This window comes from Parasteatoda tepidariorum, chromosome X1 (assembly GCF_043381705.1).
Source record: "Parasteatoda tepidariorum isolate YZ-2023 chromosome X1, CAS_Ptep_4.0, whole genome shotgun sequence".
NCBI lineage: Eukaryota > Metazoa > Arthropoda > Arachnida > Araneae > Theridiidae > Parasteatoda > Parasteatoda tepidariorum.
Window position 1 is genome coordinate 80,226,414 of NC_092214.1, and position 17,332 is coordinate 80,243,745.

The 17,332-nt window shown below is 27.5% G+C and overlaps 2 protein-coding genes across 3 annotated transcripts in view; one reads left to right on the top strand and one right to left on the bottom strand.

The window, feature by feature from the left end:
- Positions 1-17,332, bottom strand: part of LOC107446622 (transient receptor potential-gamma protein-like) — a 324,911-nt gene that overhangs the window by 38,576 nt on the left and 269,003 nt on the right. For both annotated transcript variants that reach the window (XM_016061317.3, XM_071187238.1), the window contains one exon: positions 3,929-4,068. In XM_016061317.3, the coding sequence (XP_015916803.1) occupies positions 3,929-4,068 (140 nt within the window). The remainder of the gene's footprint in view (positions 1-3,928; positions 4,069-17,332) is intronic.
- Positions 10,245-17,108, top strand: LOC139427082 (uncharacterized). Its single transcript, XM_071187709.1, has 3 exons — positions 10,245-10,263; positions 11,085-11,194; positions 15,939-17,108. The coding sequence occupies exons 1-3, from the start codon at positions 10,245-10,247 to the stop codon at positions 17,070-17,072; spliced, it is 1,263 nt and encodes a 420-aa protein (XP_071043810.1). The 3' UTR covers positions 17,073-17,108.

Below are 17,332 nucleotides of genomic sequence, written 5' to 3' on the forward strand. Positions count from 1 at the left end.
AATGTGATTTTAAAAATTGCTAATTTTATAGTTCAGTGTTTTTATTAGTGGATGTAACTGCGTTTGTAATTCGATTATTAATGCTAATAAAGACAAATTTAATACAGTAGAAGTCCATTATAACGATAATTCACTATAGCCGGTGGAATTGTCGCTATAACGAGCCTTTATGCGTTAATACACATAGTTAAATGCTGAAAAAGCAATAAAAACGTCTGACACTAAACATTAACAAGCATTAAAATTCTAACAAGTTAATAACAACCAAATCGCGACAATTTTTTCTTTAAGACGCGAGGAACGAAAAAAAGGAGTGCATTAGTTCTTGAAATCATCGATATCACTAAATTTGTAGTTAATAGTATTTTAATAATTTGTTTTAATTTTTTTTTAAAAGAGGAGATTCCTGAAAATAGCGGAATTTTTCATTTGTAAAGAGGTAGAAAATTTGACCGTTCACACGCTTTCATTATAAACATAAAAATATTAAATTGTAAGAAGGAAATAAAGAGAAATTATGTAGTTTTTCACTTTTCTGTATTGATACCAAAGATAAATAAATGTCTTCCATTATCCTCTCATCATATAATATTTCTCACTAAAACAAAAAATTGAGATTCTCTATAAATAAATGACGCTGTAGCGAAATTCTGGCAATTTTTAACTCGTTTCAAATGCACAGTTTTTCGATTTTTAATATTAGCATTTTGGCATTGAATTGGAAACCTACAGTTAATAACAGACTTCTCGAAATAAGTAATTATATCGAATTCTTAGAGTGTACGTATAATGCGGTGAATAGGAATACTTAAATAATTTATGATGTATTGATTAGATTTTTACGTACTAACATGCAATGTTAAGGATTTAATAGATAAAAAATAAAAATTAATTATTCATTTTAATTAAAGAAATGGGACACAAAAACGTATTTTTTTTTCTTTTTTATTAAGCATACCTTTTTTTTAAAAAAAAAAGAATTCATATTCTAGAGCATCAAAATCTGTTGAGTGCGAGCTCTTGAAAATTTAAAAATGTGACTGTTGGGAAATTTTATTGCTCACAACTTATAAATTTTTGATTCGCTGAAATTATTTAAAAGAAATAAAGAAAGACGCAAAAAGTTAAATTAACATTAATGTGAGTGAACTTTCTACTGCTTTCTTGGCTAAATGATTAGAACTATATTTTCCAGACTCCCTTTTATTCTAAGGTTAAGAATCCGTCGGAAAAAAGGCATGTTTATTAAGAGAAATTATGCTCTCACTTGCTTAAAATATAAATTAATTTATTTTTATAACTAGATTTTTCAATGATTAAGATTGCATGTTTGTACGTGATAGTTTGGTAACTGGAACAAAAGTTTTAAAGAAATTCCATTTTAGCGTTTTTTAGTATTCATAAATTTCGGAAAAAGTCTTTATTAGTTGATTATAAATATGAAAATTAATAATATTTTATTTTTCGAGTGTTATTAACGTTGTGTGTAGCGTAACGTTTTTTGACGTTCAGTTCTATAAAAAAGAGAAAATTTTGTAAAAATTAATTCTCACTGAGAAGGTAGGAAAAATAATAGCATTAAATACATACATTTGGTAGAATACAATATAAATTTATATTTGTTTCAGTAAAGTATTTAAATATTATTTAATATGTATTGTAAATAGTTATATGATAAATATATTAGTATATATAGCGAATTTGTAAAGAAGAAACTCAACAATGTCATACTTTTGTTTACTTTACTTTTTCATATTCTTATCAATGCTACTCTTATATTTACAGTCCTGAAGTCAAAAGTTTTTAATGTTATGTACGTCTATTAATGTTACGTAAAACCAATAAAATGATTAAAAAAGCTTTAAAACATTACTATGTCTATAATCTCTTAAGTAATAAGTCTATAACCTCTTCTATGACATAAGAAAATCGTCAGTAAGTAGTTAAGCCTATTAACGCAGTAGGGCACTGTACACATTTAATCAGAAAAGGATTCAATTTTGCCGTGCTTTGAAACCATGAGGTGTATTATTATTATTTATTATTATTTTTATCTGTTTTTTTTTTTGCCGTGCAGCGTATTTTCATCGAAGCATCGAAGCTGACATAATTTACTTCTCATTGGTTTCAATACATTTATGATTTGTAATCGTTTCCATTTTTTTGTTTCCTGTTCGAAGGATATAGCTCTTTGTTTTAAGTCCGAAATATTATTTCGTTCATATTAACGATAGCAATGAAATTTTCCAGGAATATTAATCCCTTTGGAACAGGCAGAATGAGAAAAAAGCACTTGACCAGACCCGTATGCTCATAGTGTATGCGTACTAAAGAGTGCCTATGCGTACTAATACTAAAGTATTGTATTGAGATCACGTGAGATCTTGGACCACTGGAGTCAGAAATGCTTGTTTTATATATACTGTTGCGTCTTGAAAAGAGAATCACGCAATCACATATATGTGATCACGTTCTCAAAGGGGTTAAACAGTAATAACAAAATATTTTGATTTAAAATATTCTTTTTTAAAGAAAAATAGTTCATTAACTGCAAAAATGTTCACATAATTCAAGATTTTCTATACTTGGAAATGTAAACTCATTGGCCGCCATCTTTAACTACAGTTTAATAACAGTTTAAAAAGTGAGTTATTACTAAAAGTTTAATAACTATAAGACTAATATGCATAAGAGAAATATTTCAAGAACGGAAAACATTATTATATGGATATCTTAGTGATATATTCAGATGATTTTTTTTTTAATTTTTAATCACATAAAATATATTTATTTATAAATATATTTATAAATATATTATTTATAAATATATTTATATATATCGGGTTTTACTTATTAACTGTTTTTAATGTACATTTTTAGAAATCTCATTAAGCATAACTAGCTTAAATTATATTGCAGTGAGTGCTTAGTTTTGTACTTTTTAGAATAATAGGATTATCCCACAATTTAAAAAAAATGTAAAATTTATGATATGACTAGAATGATATAAAAGAACCACGTGAAAATCAATGAGGATATTATAACTATTAGATAGTTTGAGTAATAATTAATTTATTGTTTTTACTACCTATTTAGCATATTTAATGTCTCGAGCCATTAAGATTAGAATTAAGGTGAAAAATGTAACCATTCATTCAAAAGTTCTATTTAAATGTCAATTTTGAACCAAGTATGAGAGCCAGTAGGAATATCAGCTTTATACTTGGAATTCTATAGTAAGTAAATGTTTAATAAAATGAGTTAACATAAGTAGTTAATGTAAACAATTTTCTTAAAAGAAGCTTTACAAACTTCCGGTTCCCTCCCATTGTATTATGTCTACCTTTAATATTCTAGTATTTCAATTTAACACCAATTTTAACCATCAAAAGATTTTTCTCTAATTTATACATTTTAAAAGGTTTTAAATTAGTTTAAGATCACGACATAATAAAGCCTTGTAAGAGTGTCTTATTAGGATATATCTGTGTTAAATATCGACGTTTCTTATTTTTTAGGTAGCATGCTTGTGGAGTTATCCAAGTTCTTTTGTAGTCGTCCAATTAGTTTGTAGGCCCATTTAAATTAAATTGAATTTATTATTAACACTATAAGTATCATAATAATGGATGGCGTGTTTTATCATGACAAGACCATAAAAATAAATCAGAATTAGTAACCCGAAGACTTAGGAAGAACTTTAAACCCTAGTTCCAACTGTGCTTATCTTTTTATACGGCTCTTCATAGATTTGCGCTTTTTTTTCGCACGCTAATTAGCTATCTAAACACAAAGTTCACCCTTTCTTCGCTCGGATAAAATTTAATCTGTTTATCGAAGTCTGTTTGTGTGTTCTCCACAAACCTACGGATTGTCAAAAGAATCAATTCTCTAACAATATATATTCAATTTGAAAAATTGTATGTACCTGAAAATATGCAATGATTCTTAAAGCTACCGTGGCGACATAAAGTGAGTTTGTGATGAAATCGATGATATTCCACATATCATTAATGTACTGCAATGGACCACTATCCCACAACTGTTTAATTTCACTCCATATGAGACCTGAAAAAGAAGTGTAATGCATTTCTAACAAAATATAATTCAAGCCTGTTTACATAATTATCAAGCGTTAGAAAGAAACTAAATTTTTAAAAATATATATAATCTGATAAATTTAATATAATAATAAACTGGTTATCTGAAGAAATTCTAGGGAGCCAAATTCACATGCTTTTTTAAAAATATTGCTCAATAAATCTGAGTTAACGTATCAAATACTTTTTTCTTCTATTTTAGAATATAATTTCGTTTTACAAGTAAGAAAGAATTTAGAAATATGGGAATTTGGGAAGAATGAACCATTTTATCTATTTTTATACATTTATAAAGAGGATTGTTAAATTTTTTAAAAAAAAAACTGCTTAATATTGCATAAAAAAATAGATTGTAGCAAGATATTAAGCAGAATCAAATGTTGTTTCTGTCTATCATCCATTTACGAGAAAAAGCAAAGAGAAATAATCAACACGAAAGTAGTTATTTGTTGTTTCAAGTTCCTGTTGTTGTAAGTCATTAACGTGCACAGATAAAAATATTCTTTGTGTAAAATGCTCTCTTTTGTTTATTTTTAAATGTTTAAAAAAATAGTATTAAAGAATATTTGAGCCGAAAGAGGAAATCAAGAAGAGATATCGCATGAAAGAAAACTTCATAAATATTAAAAAGATTAAGAAGCATTCAATAAAGCGAATATATTAGAACAGGTAATTCGGTGTATTAATGCAAACTAAATCGCCTAACTGACCAGTAAGTCAGATTTGTTATTTTTTATGAGAAAAAAAAATTTCATATTTTAGAAGCAACTAACATTTCTTTAGACATTTTAATTAGGTACTGTTTCTCAGAGTTTAAACTAACTTTTAATTCTCGTGGGTAAATCCTCCTTCATAGTGGGTCAAACTACCTTGATGAAGGCAAGTTTGACCCAATTTATACACTCTTGAAATATTATTGATATAAAGCATAGTTTATAATTTAATTAAAAGATAATATTGAAAACAGATGACAAGCAGTATAAACTATCAAATGCTGATAACTCATGAATTTTACTATGCTTACAAAATATTAGAAAAATAGTTCCGTATAAAGCGTTCAAACCTCCTATACTTCTCTTAATTGCCTAAAAAGAAAAGGTGAACGGTTTATAAGGGTTGAAAAGCAAGTTTTTAAATTAATTTGATTTGTATTTTTTAAATAAATTTTTTTCTAATCTACATAAACTATAGAATATTTGAAAAACAGTTTTTGAAAATAAGGAAGTAAAATTAATACGAAATTACAAAAACTATTAAAGATATTTTAATGGAGAACAATTACGCAATATGATTAGTGGCATGACAAAAAACAAAGTTGTTTGGGTAAAACATTTTCAGCGCTTTTCGCTTTGCAATATATTTCAACAATAGAAAAGTAAACACATGTTAACTTACAATAATCATTAAAAATACTTTAGCTGAATACAATTGCATATCTAAAATTAGTGATCAAATAATAAATAATAACTTCAAACATCAAAGAGGATTTTTGGGAGATTTCCCTTATGCTTCACGTTTTGCTGTATATTTCATAAAATAGATAAGGGAAATATTACAAACTTTAAACTGTTAAACATAAATTAGTTGAGTATAAATACATAACGAGAAATAGTTATTTTGAATGTCAAAAAGAATCTAGGCAAATTTACTTTTCTTTTTGCTGTATAGTTCACCATAGTAAAGTCAACTTAATAAAGTTAACTTAATAAAGTAGATAAGGCCATTAGAAATCCACGAGCCATTAGAAATACATTAGTTGAATACAGCTATATAATTATAAATAGGGATCTAAATATAAATATTGATTTTAAGCGCGAAAAATGGAATTCTTTTAACACTTTTCCCTTTTCTATATATTTTTAATATAGATAAGTAAAACTAAAAAAAAAAAAATTAACAAAACTATTGAAGGTGCATTAGTTGAAGACTATTTATAATTATGAATAGTAATTTAACAAGCATATTTCTTTTAAACGTCAAAAACAGTCAGCAAATTTTTTTGTTCACTGTATTCATGAATCTTTGTTTATTATCATTCTTTTATTTCATAAATATTGATATAATATTATTTTTGTAATATGCTTACATAATTTATGTTTAGAATGTCTTAAGAAATAGATTATAAATAATTTAAAATTACAAAAAATCTTATAGATAACCGCAATCTTCAATTGAAACGTTTTTTTTTCTTATTTTTTCAAGAAGAAAAAAAAAGAAGCAAAATGACAGCAATACAACTATTAAATCATTTTAATACTTTACGTGTAAATGATTGCATCTCAGAATGCTTTTAAATTATAAAAACTGGGTTATTAATGTTTTTAGCAAATAGAAAAAATTGCGAACAAAATTATTGATTCTCTAGAAACCTCTACCCGTGATATTTTGGACTTTAGGGTAAAATTTTGAATTTTGCTTCCTTCATGTTTTTTGCACTTTATAAGATTTAGATGATATTATATTATTAGGAAGGATAATTTCTTTATAAAATAGGTATAATAATCGGTCAGTTTATTAGAGTAGGAAAAACAGGCCTTGATAATTAAAAATTATTATTGATTTAAAACATTAATTGACCTAATTATTAATTAAAAACCCCATGCGCTGAAGCGTGACAAGAGAAAAAAAAAATTCGAAACCTGCACTTAAAAGATTTCGTTTGATGCAATTTTTCAAATTTTTTTATCCAAAATTTATACAGGGAACTTATGCAAACCAGAAATAAGTAAACTCGATCCTAAATTGATAAGAGAAACAAGCAGAATGAAGAAAGAAAGAGAGAAAGCAAATTTCAGCCTGCACTGACATTCTAAAATTCTTCCCTCGGATAGAATCCATAAAATTAAAAAGCAAACTGCATATGACTGGCTTCCGAAATTCTAAAGCAAATATAAAAAAATATATTAAAATCTGAATGTAACAAAAAAAAAACAAAAAAAAACAATTGCATTACAAAAATCATCTGAATGTTCTGTGTCACTTGATATAATTCCGGTGCTATTAGAAACAATGTGAAGGCCTAATAAAATAATGATGTATGATTAACGAATGAACTATATTCCAACCATGTAAAAATACTGTTTTCAGACTTGCTATTACTTCAGATGTCATTTTATCTGAAAAATATTATTTTAAATTTAGTTTTTATTTATTAGTTTGACAAATTAATATTAAATTTCAGCTATCAAACAAAATCATCAATTAATTTTCCGAAGTTCACATTTTTCAAACGTTATAAAAAATAATAAAATTCCGTATGTTTTCAATATTTTAAAAAAATTTCCTTATATGATTTAAAGCATCAGTTTTTCCTGAATTTTCCATCGTCGGAAAATTAATCAATTTTAATAAATAAAGTCCTATAAAATTTGGGTAACATTTCAAATAAATTTTATATTCTTTTCAAAATTAATCAAATTTAGTAAATAAATACCCTAATAAGAGAGTTACGATTAATTAACCGGTGTTATTAACCCTCATTATTAACGCAACCCTCAACCATTATATGACCACATTAGCTCTTTGGAATCATTAGCTTAAGCTCTTTTTCAGTTCATTTAAGAAAGGCAAATCAAAAGTGGATATTAAAACATGTAATAAATAAATTTTTAGAAAGTATATGCGAAAATGTTCTATCGTTTATAACTTCGATAAAAATAGGTCTTTGAAAATTTATTATTGTCACTATTTTCTATCTTATTAAATGACAAAATTTTTCTAAGCATTTTTATTATTCTTATACTTAGAGTAAAGCGGAGACACTTAAACTGAAAAAGTGTTGTTTAACTTGGATTAATGATATTGGAGAATGATATGATAGTTTTAGTTTCTGCAATATTTTTTTTATTTTTTTTATTAAAAATATATATTTAGATAAAAATTTTCTTATAATGTTTTAGTCAATCGATGTGTCTTTCAATACCATGTGTTCAATTGGCCTAAGTGAGCAGATAACTTGTTTTACAAGAGTTTTTAGTTTTGTTTTAACAGGATGGTCTGTTATCAATACCCTTAATCTGAAAGATGCTTCCCACAGCAGCCCGTTGAGAGCCAGGGAGATCAAAGATTTGTCAAACGGCTTGACAGTTCCAATATGATCAGAAGTGTACAAAAGTCCACAAGAAATGCATAAAAACAAATCATAAGTGAAATTTGAAACAAAATCTTGAGAATATAATACAAAAATACAAAAACTCATAGTAAACTGGTCAAACAGCAATTTCATGAAACTAACTCAATGTAAAAGAAACATTTGAAATAAAAGAAAACAACGCCCTCTTTTAAAATGCGCAGTAGGGAAAAAAAAAAGAATAGGAAAGGTAAAGATTGCGTAACAGATTAATATAATGCTTAACTGGGGCTGCTCAGTCAAGACTTTAATTTCGCCATGTTAAGAGAAATAAAGAATATCATTAACTCTCAAATTTCTCAAAAAACTATTCGCAGCTTCCTGAAAACATTCAACGTTATTGTAAATTTTTTTAAATCTAAGCAATTGAGAAAAAACTAAATTTTTAAAAATTTTATTGCACAAATTAGTATTAAAGTTACAAATTTTTTTTTTTTTTAAATTTAAAAGCCTTTCGTTTATCAAAAAACACCAATCTTAATTATTTTATCAACAATATCAATTTTAAAATCTAAATATTCAACATTTAAGCAATTCTCATTAGTTTTTTTCAAAACCAAATGTTTGGGATAAGTACTAAAAATAAAATCATAACTATCATAATAAAACAAAATCAAATCATCAGTATATCTAAAAGCTCTAAAATCATTACTCAAGAAATTTGGCTTCAAAAAAATGTAAAAAAGTATTAGCAAAAGCACCAGAAAAGGAATTACCTCGTGGAATTCCAATAATTTGTTTATAGAAATCCAGACCATTATAAAGTACATTCTCAAAAAAATTAAACCTACATAAATCCAACCAATAAGATTTATCAATTTTCTCATTAAATAAATATTTATCAAAAATGCCGCTACAAATTTCAATAATCTGTGCATGTGGAATACTGGTGTACAAATTTTCAAAATCAAAAGTACTAATACTAGAAGTTACATTATTTGATATAATCCAAAACAGCAACGTTATTTTCTATAACAATATTTTTCTCTTTTTTAATTTTAAGTAAAATAATTTTAAGAAAATTAAAAACCTTTTTATTAATATCAGAAATGTAACAATTAGTGCCACACGCAATTAACCTAAATTTGACAGGACATTTATGAAATTTAACAATAGGAAATAAATATTAGATTGTTTTCTTTTATTTCAAATGTTTCTTTTACATTGAGTTAGTTTCATGAAATTGCTGTTAGACCAGTTTGCTGTGAGTTTTTGTATTTTTGTATTATATTCTCAAGATTTTGTTTCAAATTTCTCTTCTGATTTGATTTTATGTATTTCTTGTATTCCTTCCTGGACTTTTGCAAAACCTTCGGGGTACTGAGGGAGCAAATTTTGACATTTCTCTGGCTCTCTCAATAGAAAAAGTTTTGTTCTGTGCCCTATGGAACTGATTCCTCTGAAGACGTTGGCTTCGGTGACCATATTTTTAATTCTATTGTTTTCATTTTTCTTTATTGCTTCAATTATTCTTTCTTTTGAAAATACTGCTGCTTTGCGCGTTTTTACAAAGAAAGTTCTGTTATTATAGAATTAAATATTTTGTATTCTTTTACTTTGCCACATCATAAAGTAACACATAAGATAAACTGTGCCAAATGTACAAAATAAATAAAATAATTCATAGTATACAAAGATTTTTTAATCTACTTTTTAAAATCGAAAAAAAATATTTACCTATATTTTACTAATGATTTTTAAAAGAATTATTTTGTCTTTCACATCGTAAAATAATTTTTATTCTATCTCATAGTAAGTGGTTTCTTCGCTATAAGTATTTTGTTAAGTATTGTTAAGAATTTTGTCTTATCTCATATTACAATTTTTAGTATTTCCACTTATCTACAGCGTGCAAAATAAAAATCGAAACACCTTAATAATTTTGGACATATTTTGTTGGATTTGAATGTGGATGGATGCAATCTTTATGATTCTGAGGATTAACTTAATTAATTCGATATGATAACATTTTAAGTTACAAAATCATATTCAAAAACGTGTTGTTATTGTTTCCAATGCTACTTGCTAATACCGGTAAGTCTGCTTGGAGAAATCAAGTGAATTTAAGGCTGATTTCTTGTTTTTCAGTGGGGAATCTATGGACGATTTCAGCCACACACACGTCAAAGCCGGCTTATAGGACTGACCCATTCCTCCACAGATCGTAATTTTGACCTGAACCAAAGAACGATCAGTCTCCAATTCAAGAGCCCGAGAAGCATGATTTATTATGGGAACGTGGATGACTTCGTGACCCGACAGATTTCACGTGCACCAGTCACCAGTCAAGTGAAAAACGTACTTCATCTGAATAAACATTCCTTTTTTTATTTGACGAATTGAAATTTTTGACCTTCAAAATATAGCCGCAATCTGGTAAATATGGTTCTAGTAGCTAAGACAAGAAAGTGGTTGTAACTTTTGGCCTCTCATTGTTGATTTAAATTACTTTGTATTTCGCCATATCTCTGGAACTAATTACGCGAATCAAAAAAATTTTACACTATTGTAAAACTCGTTTATCAAAAGATAAGTTCATGCAAAATATAGTTCTAAAATTATTCATTAGCGTTCGGAAAAGTTTTGAATTGTAAGGCATACAAGTTTTATTCCATTTTTGAATTCGTGATTAAAAATTAAGAAATTTAGTAAAATATTTGTCGAATAGTTTTTGAGTATTAAAACTTAAAAATGAATAAGTAATTAAATATTTTTTAGTTTTTTTTCTTCAAAAAATTCTAAATCAATTCTGTTAAAATTCTGGATTTTGCCTGTTAAAATTAGAAAAAATTAAATTAATTTCTATTTATTAGTAACATTATACTGAGAAATTATAATTTTGAGTTTTCTTCTAGATTTAATGAAGGGAGATGCTACTGCTCTGAGTCAAAAATTACTGTCAAAACTACCAAAATACGGTAAAATTTACCATGTTTCGGACTTTTTGGAAACACCAAAAAGTTCGGTAATCTTTATCGAAGTGCGTAGGTATACAGTTATAGGTATACAGTAATAAAATACAGTTTTATAATAAGTGATGCAATTTGGTAATTTAATGACGATGCCTTAGAACATGGCATGAAAACCATTTATTTGGTTAAATTTACTTTTTGTTTTGTATTTTTTGCTAAATATGTGATAATAAGGACTATAAAGTTAGAAATCAGAATTTCTTGTAAATAGTGGCCATATGAACGGATAAATTACCACATGAATGATTTAAATACTGTAGATTTTGCTTTATTAACCAGAATTATGTTTTTTTTCCTCCTTTTTTTAAAACCAGAAATATGATTACCATTCAATAAGGCAATTTTTTCAGAATGTTTTCCCCGTGTACCTATTGAATGGAAATTAATCATGATTAATGATATATCCCTACTAGAAATATTTTCCTCAACTTTTTTATTGTTATGTTTCAAAACTTTATATTTTTAAAGTAATTGATATAAAAAATAAGTTTATTATTGCGATTATTAATTAGAAAACCAGATAAATACAAAATTGTTTTAAAAAGAAACGATTGTTTTTATATTTATCCAATAAGAGGTTTAAATAATAATGATATCTTTTATTATCTCAAAATTGTTAAAAAAAATGTAGAATGAGAAAATTCAAATCATTCAATTCACGACATTCAGAAATTCAACATTTACTGGATCTTATTTTGTTATATTATTTAAACACGTGCGAAGAAATTAATGTAATCAAGAAACTTCTTCATAAAGTAAAATCAGAATTAATTATCGAAATATACTTTCATAGATCAGTATGCCGAATGTAGTGTTAATAGCTGCCATAATTATATATTTTTTTAATGCTTGTCGAAAATCCAGCAAAAATATACGCACTTGTGGTGGTTGTAATTAAAGGTCTGGTCTAAAAAGGTCTGGTGGTTGTTATTAAAGCCTGTTGAAATTTTGGGTATTTCTAATTATCGCTTTTCAACTCTTCACAGTTGATGTTAGCTTCCTCGGTAGCTGTTTGTCGGACTTTTGTAGTTTATTTTTTCGCTTAAATATTGATTTGAGAACCTTAATGCGTATACTTTTGAGGCAGACTTAATTCTTGATGAATATATAAAAAGTACATATTGAAGGTGGTCGTCATGAAATATTCCGTAAATAATGTAGATGATTTACATTAAATTGGAATCTCTAATATTTCTCCAAATCCGGCATTTTTCGATTCAGTTTATTCAGTTCAATGCAAATAAAATAGAAACGGATCGTGTTTGCTATTTTCAAGCATTTAAAAAAATTTCATTAATAATTCGAATATATTGTTTCACTCATTGTTTTTATTAACTAACCAAAAGTTGGAAAAAGACCTGTAGAAAAATACTGTAAAAATAGATATACTCGGTTTTATTTAGTGTGAGGTACAAATTCGAGAAAAATCCTCATATTTTTAAACAATCACCAAGGATCTTGAAAATTAATCTGGTAATCCTAAAATTCTCTGTAAAAATTTTTTTTCTTTCATCAAGATAATCCTAAAATTTAATCATGATGTTCAAAAACTCGTCAAAAGTTAGATTTTGTTTCTTTTTTTTAGAATCACTATATATCCTCAAGTTTAATCATGTGATAATAAAATTCACTTAACAATGCCTCTTTGACAATCAATCTGTGCATCCTGAAATTCAATCATGAGAATATTAAGATACTTTTTTTTTAAAATCATTTTTCAGATCATCACTTTTACTTTACCTTTTACCTGAGACTATCTTTTATTAATAAAAAAAATCAGAAAATGAAATGCAGAATTGTTGATCGTACTGTTAAATAATTTTAGTTGGGATATGCTAGTTTTTCTTTCATTTTTCAATATCTAGTTTCCAATCATAAAATTAATCTGTATTTTCTCATGTCGGATTACGTAAAAATATTTATTTTTTAAACTTATAGTAATGTTTCCCCTTGGAAATTTTAAAATTTTTTGAATAAAATTTAATTTTAGAGCATTTTTTTAAAATTAAATGTTTTAAATTCTTAAAAGAGCACCAAAAACATATTATAGCATTATAAAATTTCATATAATACTGAACTTATAATGTTTGAAGAAATAAAAATCCAACAGAATTCTATTAGTTTTCAACTTCCACGATTAACAATTTGTCTTTTTTTATCGAAGAAATAAAATTTAAATTATGTAATTAAAGCAGCTATATATTGCATATTATTGAATATAAGTAATTAAACTAATTTGATTTCAAAATATATGTAATTCATTAAACTTTGTTTTGATTTGTTTATTAATAATTATTTGCTTTAAATATTATTCGCTTTTCATATTTCTTTAATTGAGGACTTTTCTTACTCTCTTTATTATTAATATTTTATTTCATTTCAACTATATATGCGATTATTCTTCTCTTTTATTGAATTATGTTATACTTTCTCAACAGTAGATGGCGCCGCTAAATTTTCTCTTGAATGCATCTGGCCGACGTCATAGATATCATTAAATGAAAAATTTCAACCATGTAAAACACACGTTAATTGATTTAGATTTGCCTTTTTTAACAACCAGAGAAAAATTTAAATTTATTTGGATATTTTGCTCGCCTTTAAAGAAAACTTAAAGGGGTTATTTAAGTATTACTTGAGATAATTGAAGAGCAAATTAATTGCGTTTATAAAATATACGGTAGACACGAAGATAGAAATCCCCGTTATTTCGCACATAAATACAAATTTTTCAAATAAGAGTATTTTTTTTTTAATTTAAAAATAAATATAATAAATTTATTTTTCACAGATAAAGTATTTAAAAAAACTCTTTCAAATTAAGAAGGAAAAAAAAATACATTGAGGAAAATTACCATAGCCTAGAATGCAAGAATAATATTTTATTTGAGTAATGGTCAATGAAGAGCATCTGCAAACCTTTTCTTTCAAATAAAATAAAAACTAAACTAAATTGTTTTAAGAAAAACTAAAAATTTTTTGGCGCAGATATTTTTCTATCGACATTAATACCAAGTAAGAGAATTTCGTACCTTAAACGTATAGAGTAACGTTCATTACTCAAAATTTAATTTGGCAAAGTACATCCATAAGGATTTGAAATTAAAAAGAGAATATTTATAGGACCCAATTTATAAGGTGCGGCAAAAAAGAAAGAAAAAATGGTAAGCAATGTTTTTAATATAACTTTATTAAAAACGTATAAATTAACAAAAGATAACAAATAAAAATAACAGTAGACTTTTAATAATAAATAAATTTAATTGGTTTCAAAGTGACCACCTACAGTGAGGCAGAAACGTAAGCGCTTATTGAAATTTTCAGCCAGGCAAGTCTTCTACCTATTATCTAATCCTGCCAAAGCGATTGCTTTAGAGTTGTGGTCCCCCGGAAAATTACCGGATCAAATGGTATTAAAAAAACATTAAATTATTTTCATTTTATTTACTGTGGTGTATTGTTGTCGGGTTTGCCATGGGAGGCATGCGAGAGGTTAACTGGAAGCTGATAAACGTCACGCCCCACAAATACCGAACTGTATTTTATTTTGGTCACAGCCCATGCTAACTTAAAATGATCTAAAATATAAACAATCAATGCCTCCTGTTGGCCACGGCGAAATTCTAAAGAGCTGACCGGTCCGTGGCGATGAAAAGTTTGGGTAGCGAAAGGGAGTCAGTCCACAGAGTCGTGTACAGAGCAAACGAACGATTTCACACTGTCGCTTTCCTTGCTTAAACAACTTTAAAATAGCAGTCAACCGTTCTTCATACACTGAGAAAAGAAGCATGGTTGATCCAACTAAAATATGGTAACATTTATCATGTCTCTCGTTACAGCAAAAAGCTCAGTAATTTTTACCAAAGCACTGTGGTAATGATTTAAGTAAAATTAAAAATAAAATAAGGTTTTATTATGCTCGATAAAATTTGTTAAATGAGGTAACTTTTGGTAGTTTTATGGCGATAACTTGGAATAAAAACCATTTATTTGCTTAAATTTACTTTCAGTTTTGTATTTTTACTGAATGTGTGGTAATACTAAGTATAATTGTGAAAACCATCCGATTAATCGTTACCATATGAACACGGAAAGAGTATTAAATGAATGGTTTAAATATCGTATATTTTGATTTTACTAACCAAAATTAGTTTTTTTTTTTGAAATTGTTTTTTTAATTAGAAATGTCATTACCATACAGTACGGTAATTTTGCCAAAATTTTTTTCTCCACGTAGTAAGATTAGATGAACCTGAATTTTAATAAATATAATTCTAACAATCAAATTAATCGTCTTAAATTAATCGTCTTTAATTAATCGTTCAAATTAATCGTCCTAAAATCTAATTGAAATTTGCAAATATTTAAACATTTTAATTCATAGATGACTGGTTGGTCTAGGTCAGAGGTCGCAAAATGGTGGTCCGCAAAAGAATCGCAAACAAACGAGGTCAAATTTCAATTCAAATTTCCCACTTACCATCTTACTGATGTGAAATTGTGAAGTCACACTCATTGAATTCATTAAATTAACTTTAATGAATTGTTATCATCGTTTGACTTTCTTTTTCTTATCTTTGTTTGTCATGTTAAATAAAAATTGTTCCACGTGTTCATTCTAAAACTTTGAACAATATTTTAATTAGTAGAACTTCTAAAAATTGCTAATTAGTCAATTTCATTTTGGAGAGAGACCTTTTTTTTAAAATTATAATCAAAATCATATTAATATTTTAGTTTTTTTTTGTTTATTGGTCTAAAGTAGTACTGATTAGAGAGTCGCATTTTCCTCTCCTATTGCTTAAAAACGTAAATAGAATCATTAGGCATTTCAACAAAATAATAGGCAATTTAACTGCTATTTACCTAAATAACTGGACCTGCAATCAAAGGCTAAAGAAAAACAGTCCTTTTAGTCATGTTAAATCACAACTGTTAATCGCTGAAAATATTGAACCTCTTTATCTTCATAGCAATCTTAGTACTTGCTTGGATCTTTCCAATGTTAGTTTCCATGAAAGCCTCCCTACCATGCTTGACAAGAAAGACTGTGTGCCTGACTTCCTCAGACAATTGTCCCTGGAAATCATCAATAAAATCCCTCCAAACGACATCAAAATATTCTCTGATGGCAGTAAAATGGATAGACAGACTGGCAGTGGGGTATTTATTGAAACACCTCGAGAGAACTACACTCTTCATCAACGAAACCCCGATTTCTGCTCCGTCTTTCGAAGCGAACTAATTGCAATCGACAGGGGACTAGAGAAAATCTTGAGTGAAGGGCACCTTGGAAATACTTGGATACTATCTGACAGCCGTAGTTCAATTCAACACCTCAAAAATTGGGCCCTCATTGGAGATAAAACCAGTTTTTCGATCTTACAAAAAGTAAAGCTCATTTCCCAACAGCATGAGGTCCACTTTCAATGGATCCCGTCCCACGTCGATATCCACGGCAACGAGTTGGCTGACACTCTTGCAACGAAGGGACTAGACCATCCAGTCCCCTCCACCTCAGAGCTTACATACCTTGAACTTTTTGCAAGGCAAAAGGCCCAGAACAAACAAAAGTGGCTGCTTCCACCTATTCACTACTGGTATAAAGCAAAAAGACCAGGACTCTCTCTATCTCTCCCTGGGGACAGGCAAACCAACACCTGCCTATCCCGACTGGCCAGTGGACACCTGAAAAGTCTCAAATTTTCTGCAAATCAAAAGATCTTTCCTCTTTGCCCTAAATGCCAACAAAACCAGGCATCACCTGAGCACATCTTGATCTGTTTAGGGCTGGACTGGAACGATATTCATTCCTCTCCCATTCTGGTTTCGGATTTTCTCAATATCAACGGATTCATTGATCTGGTCTGACCCCGTCAGACCAGATGGGAATTAGCAACAACAACAACAAAATAATAAAAGCTGAGTTTGATCAGGCAAAAATTTTTATAAAAAAAATAAATTTATATGTTAAAGCATTGATCTTTCCTAAATGTTTTATAGTACAAAAACAAATCAAATTAAGCAAATAATAGGACTTAAGGAAAGAAACAACTAGCCTTTTAAAGTTTTGTGTTAGTAATTAACCTTTTCTACTGTACTCGAAAGCTTAATAAGTTTTTAATTATAGT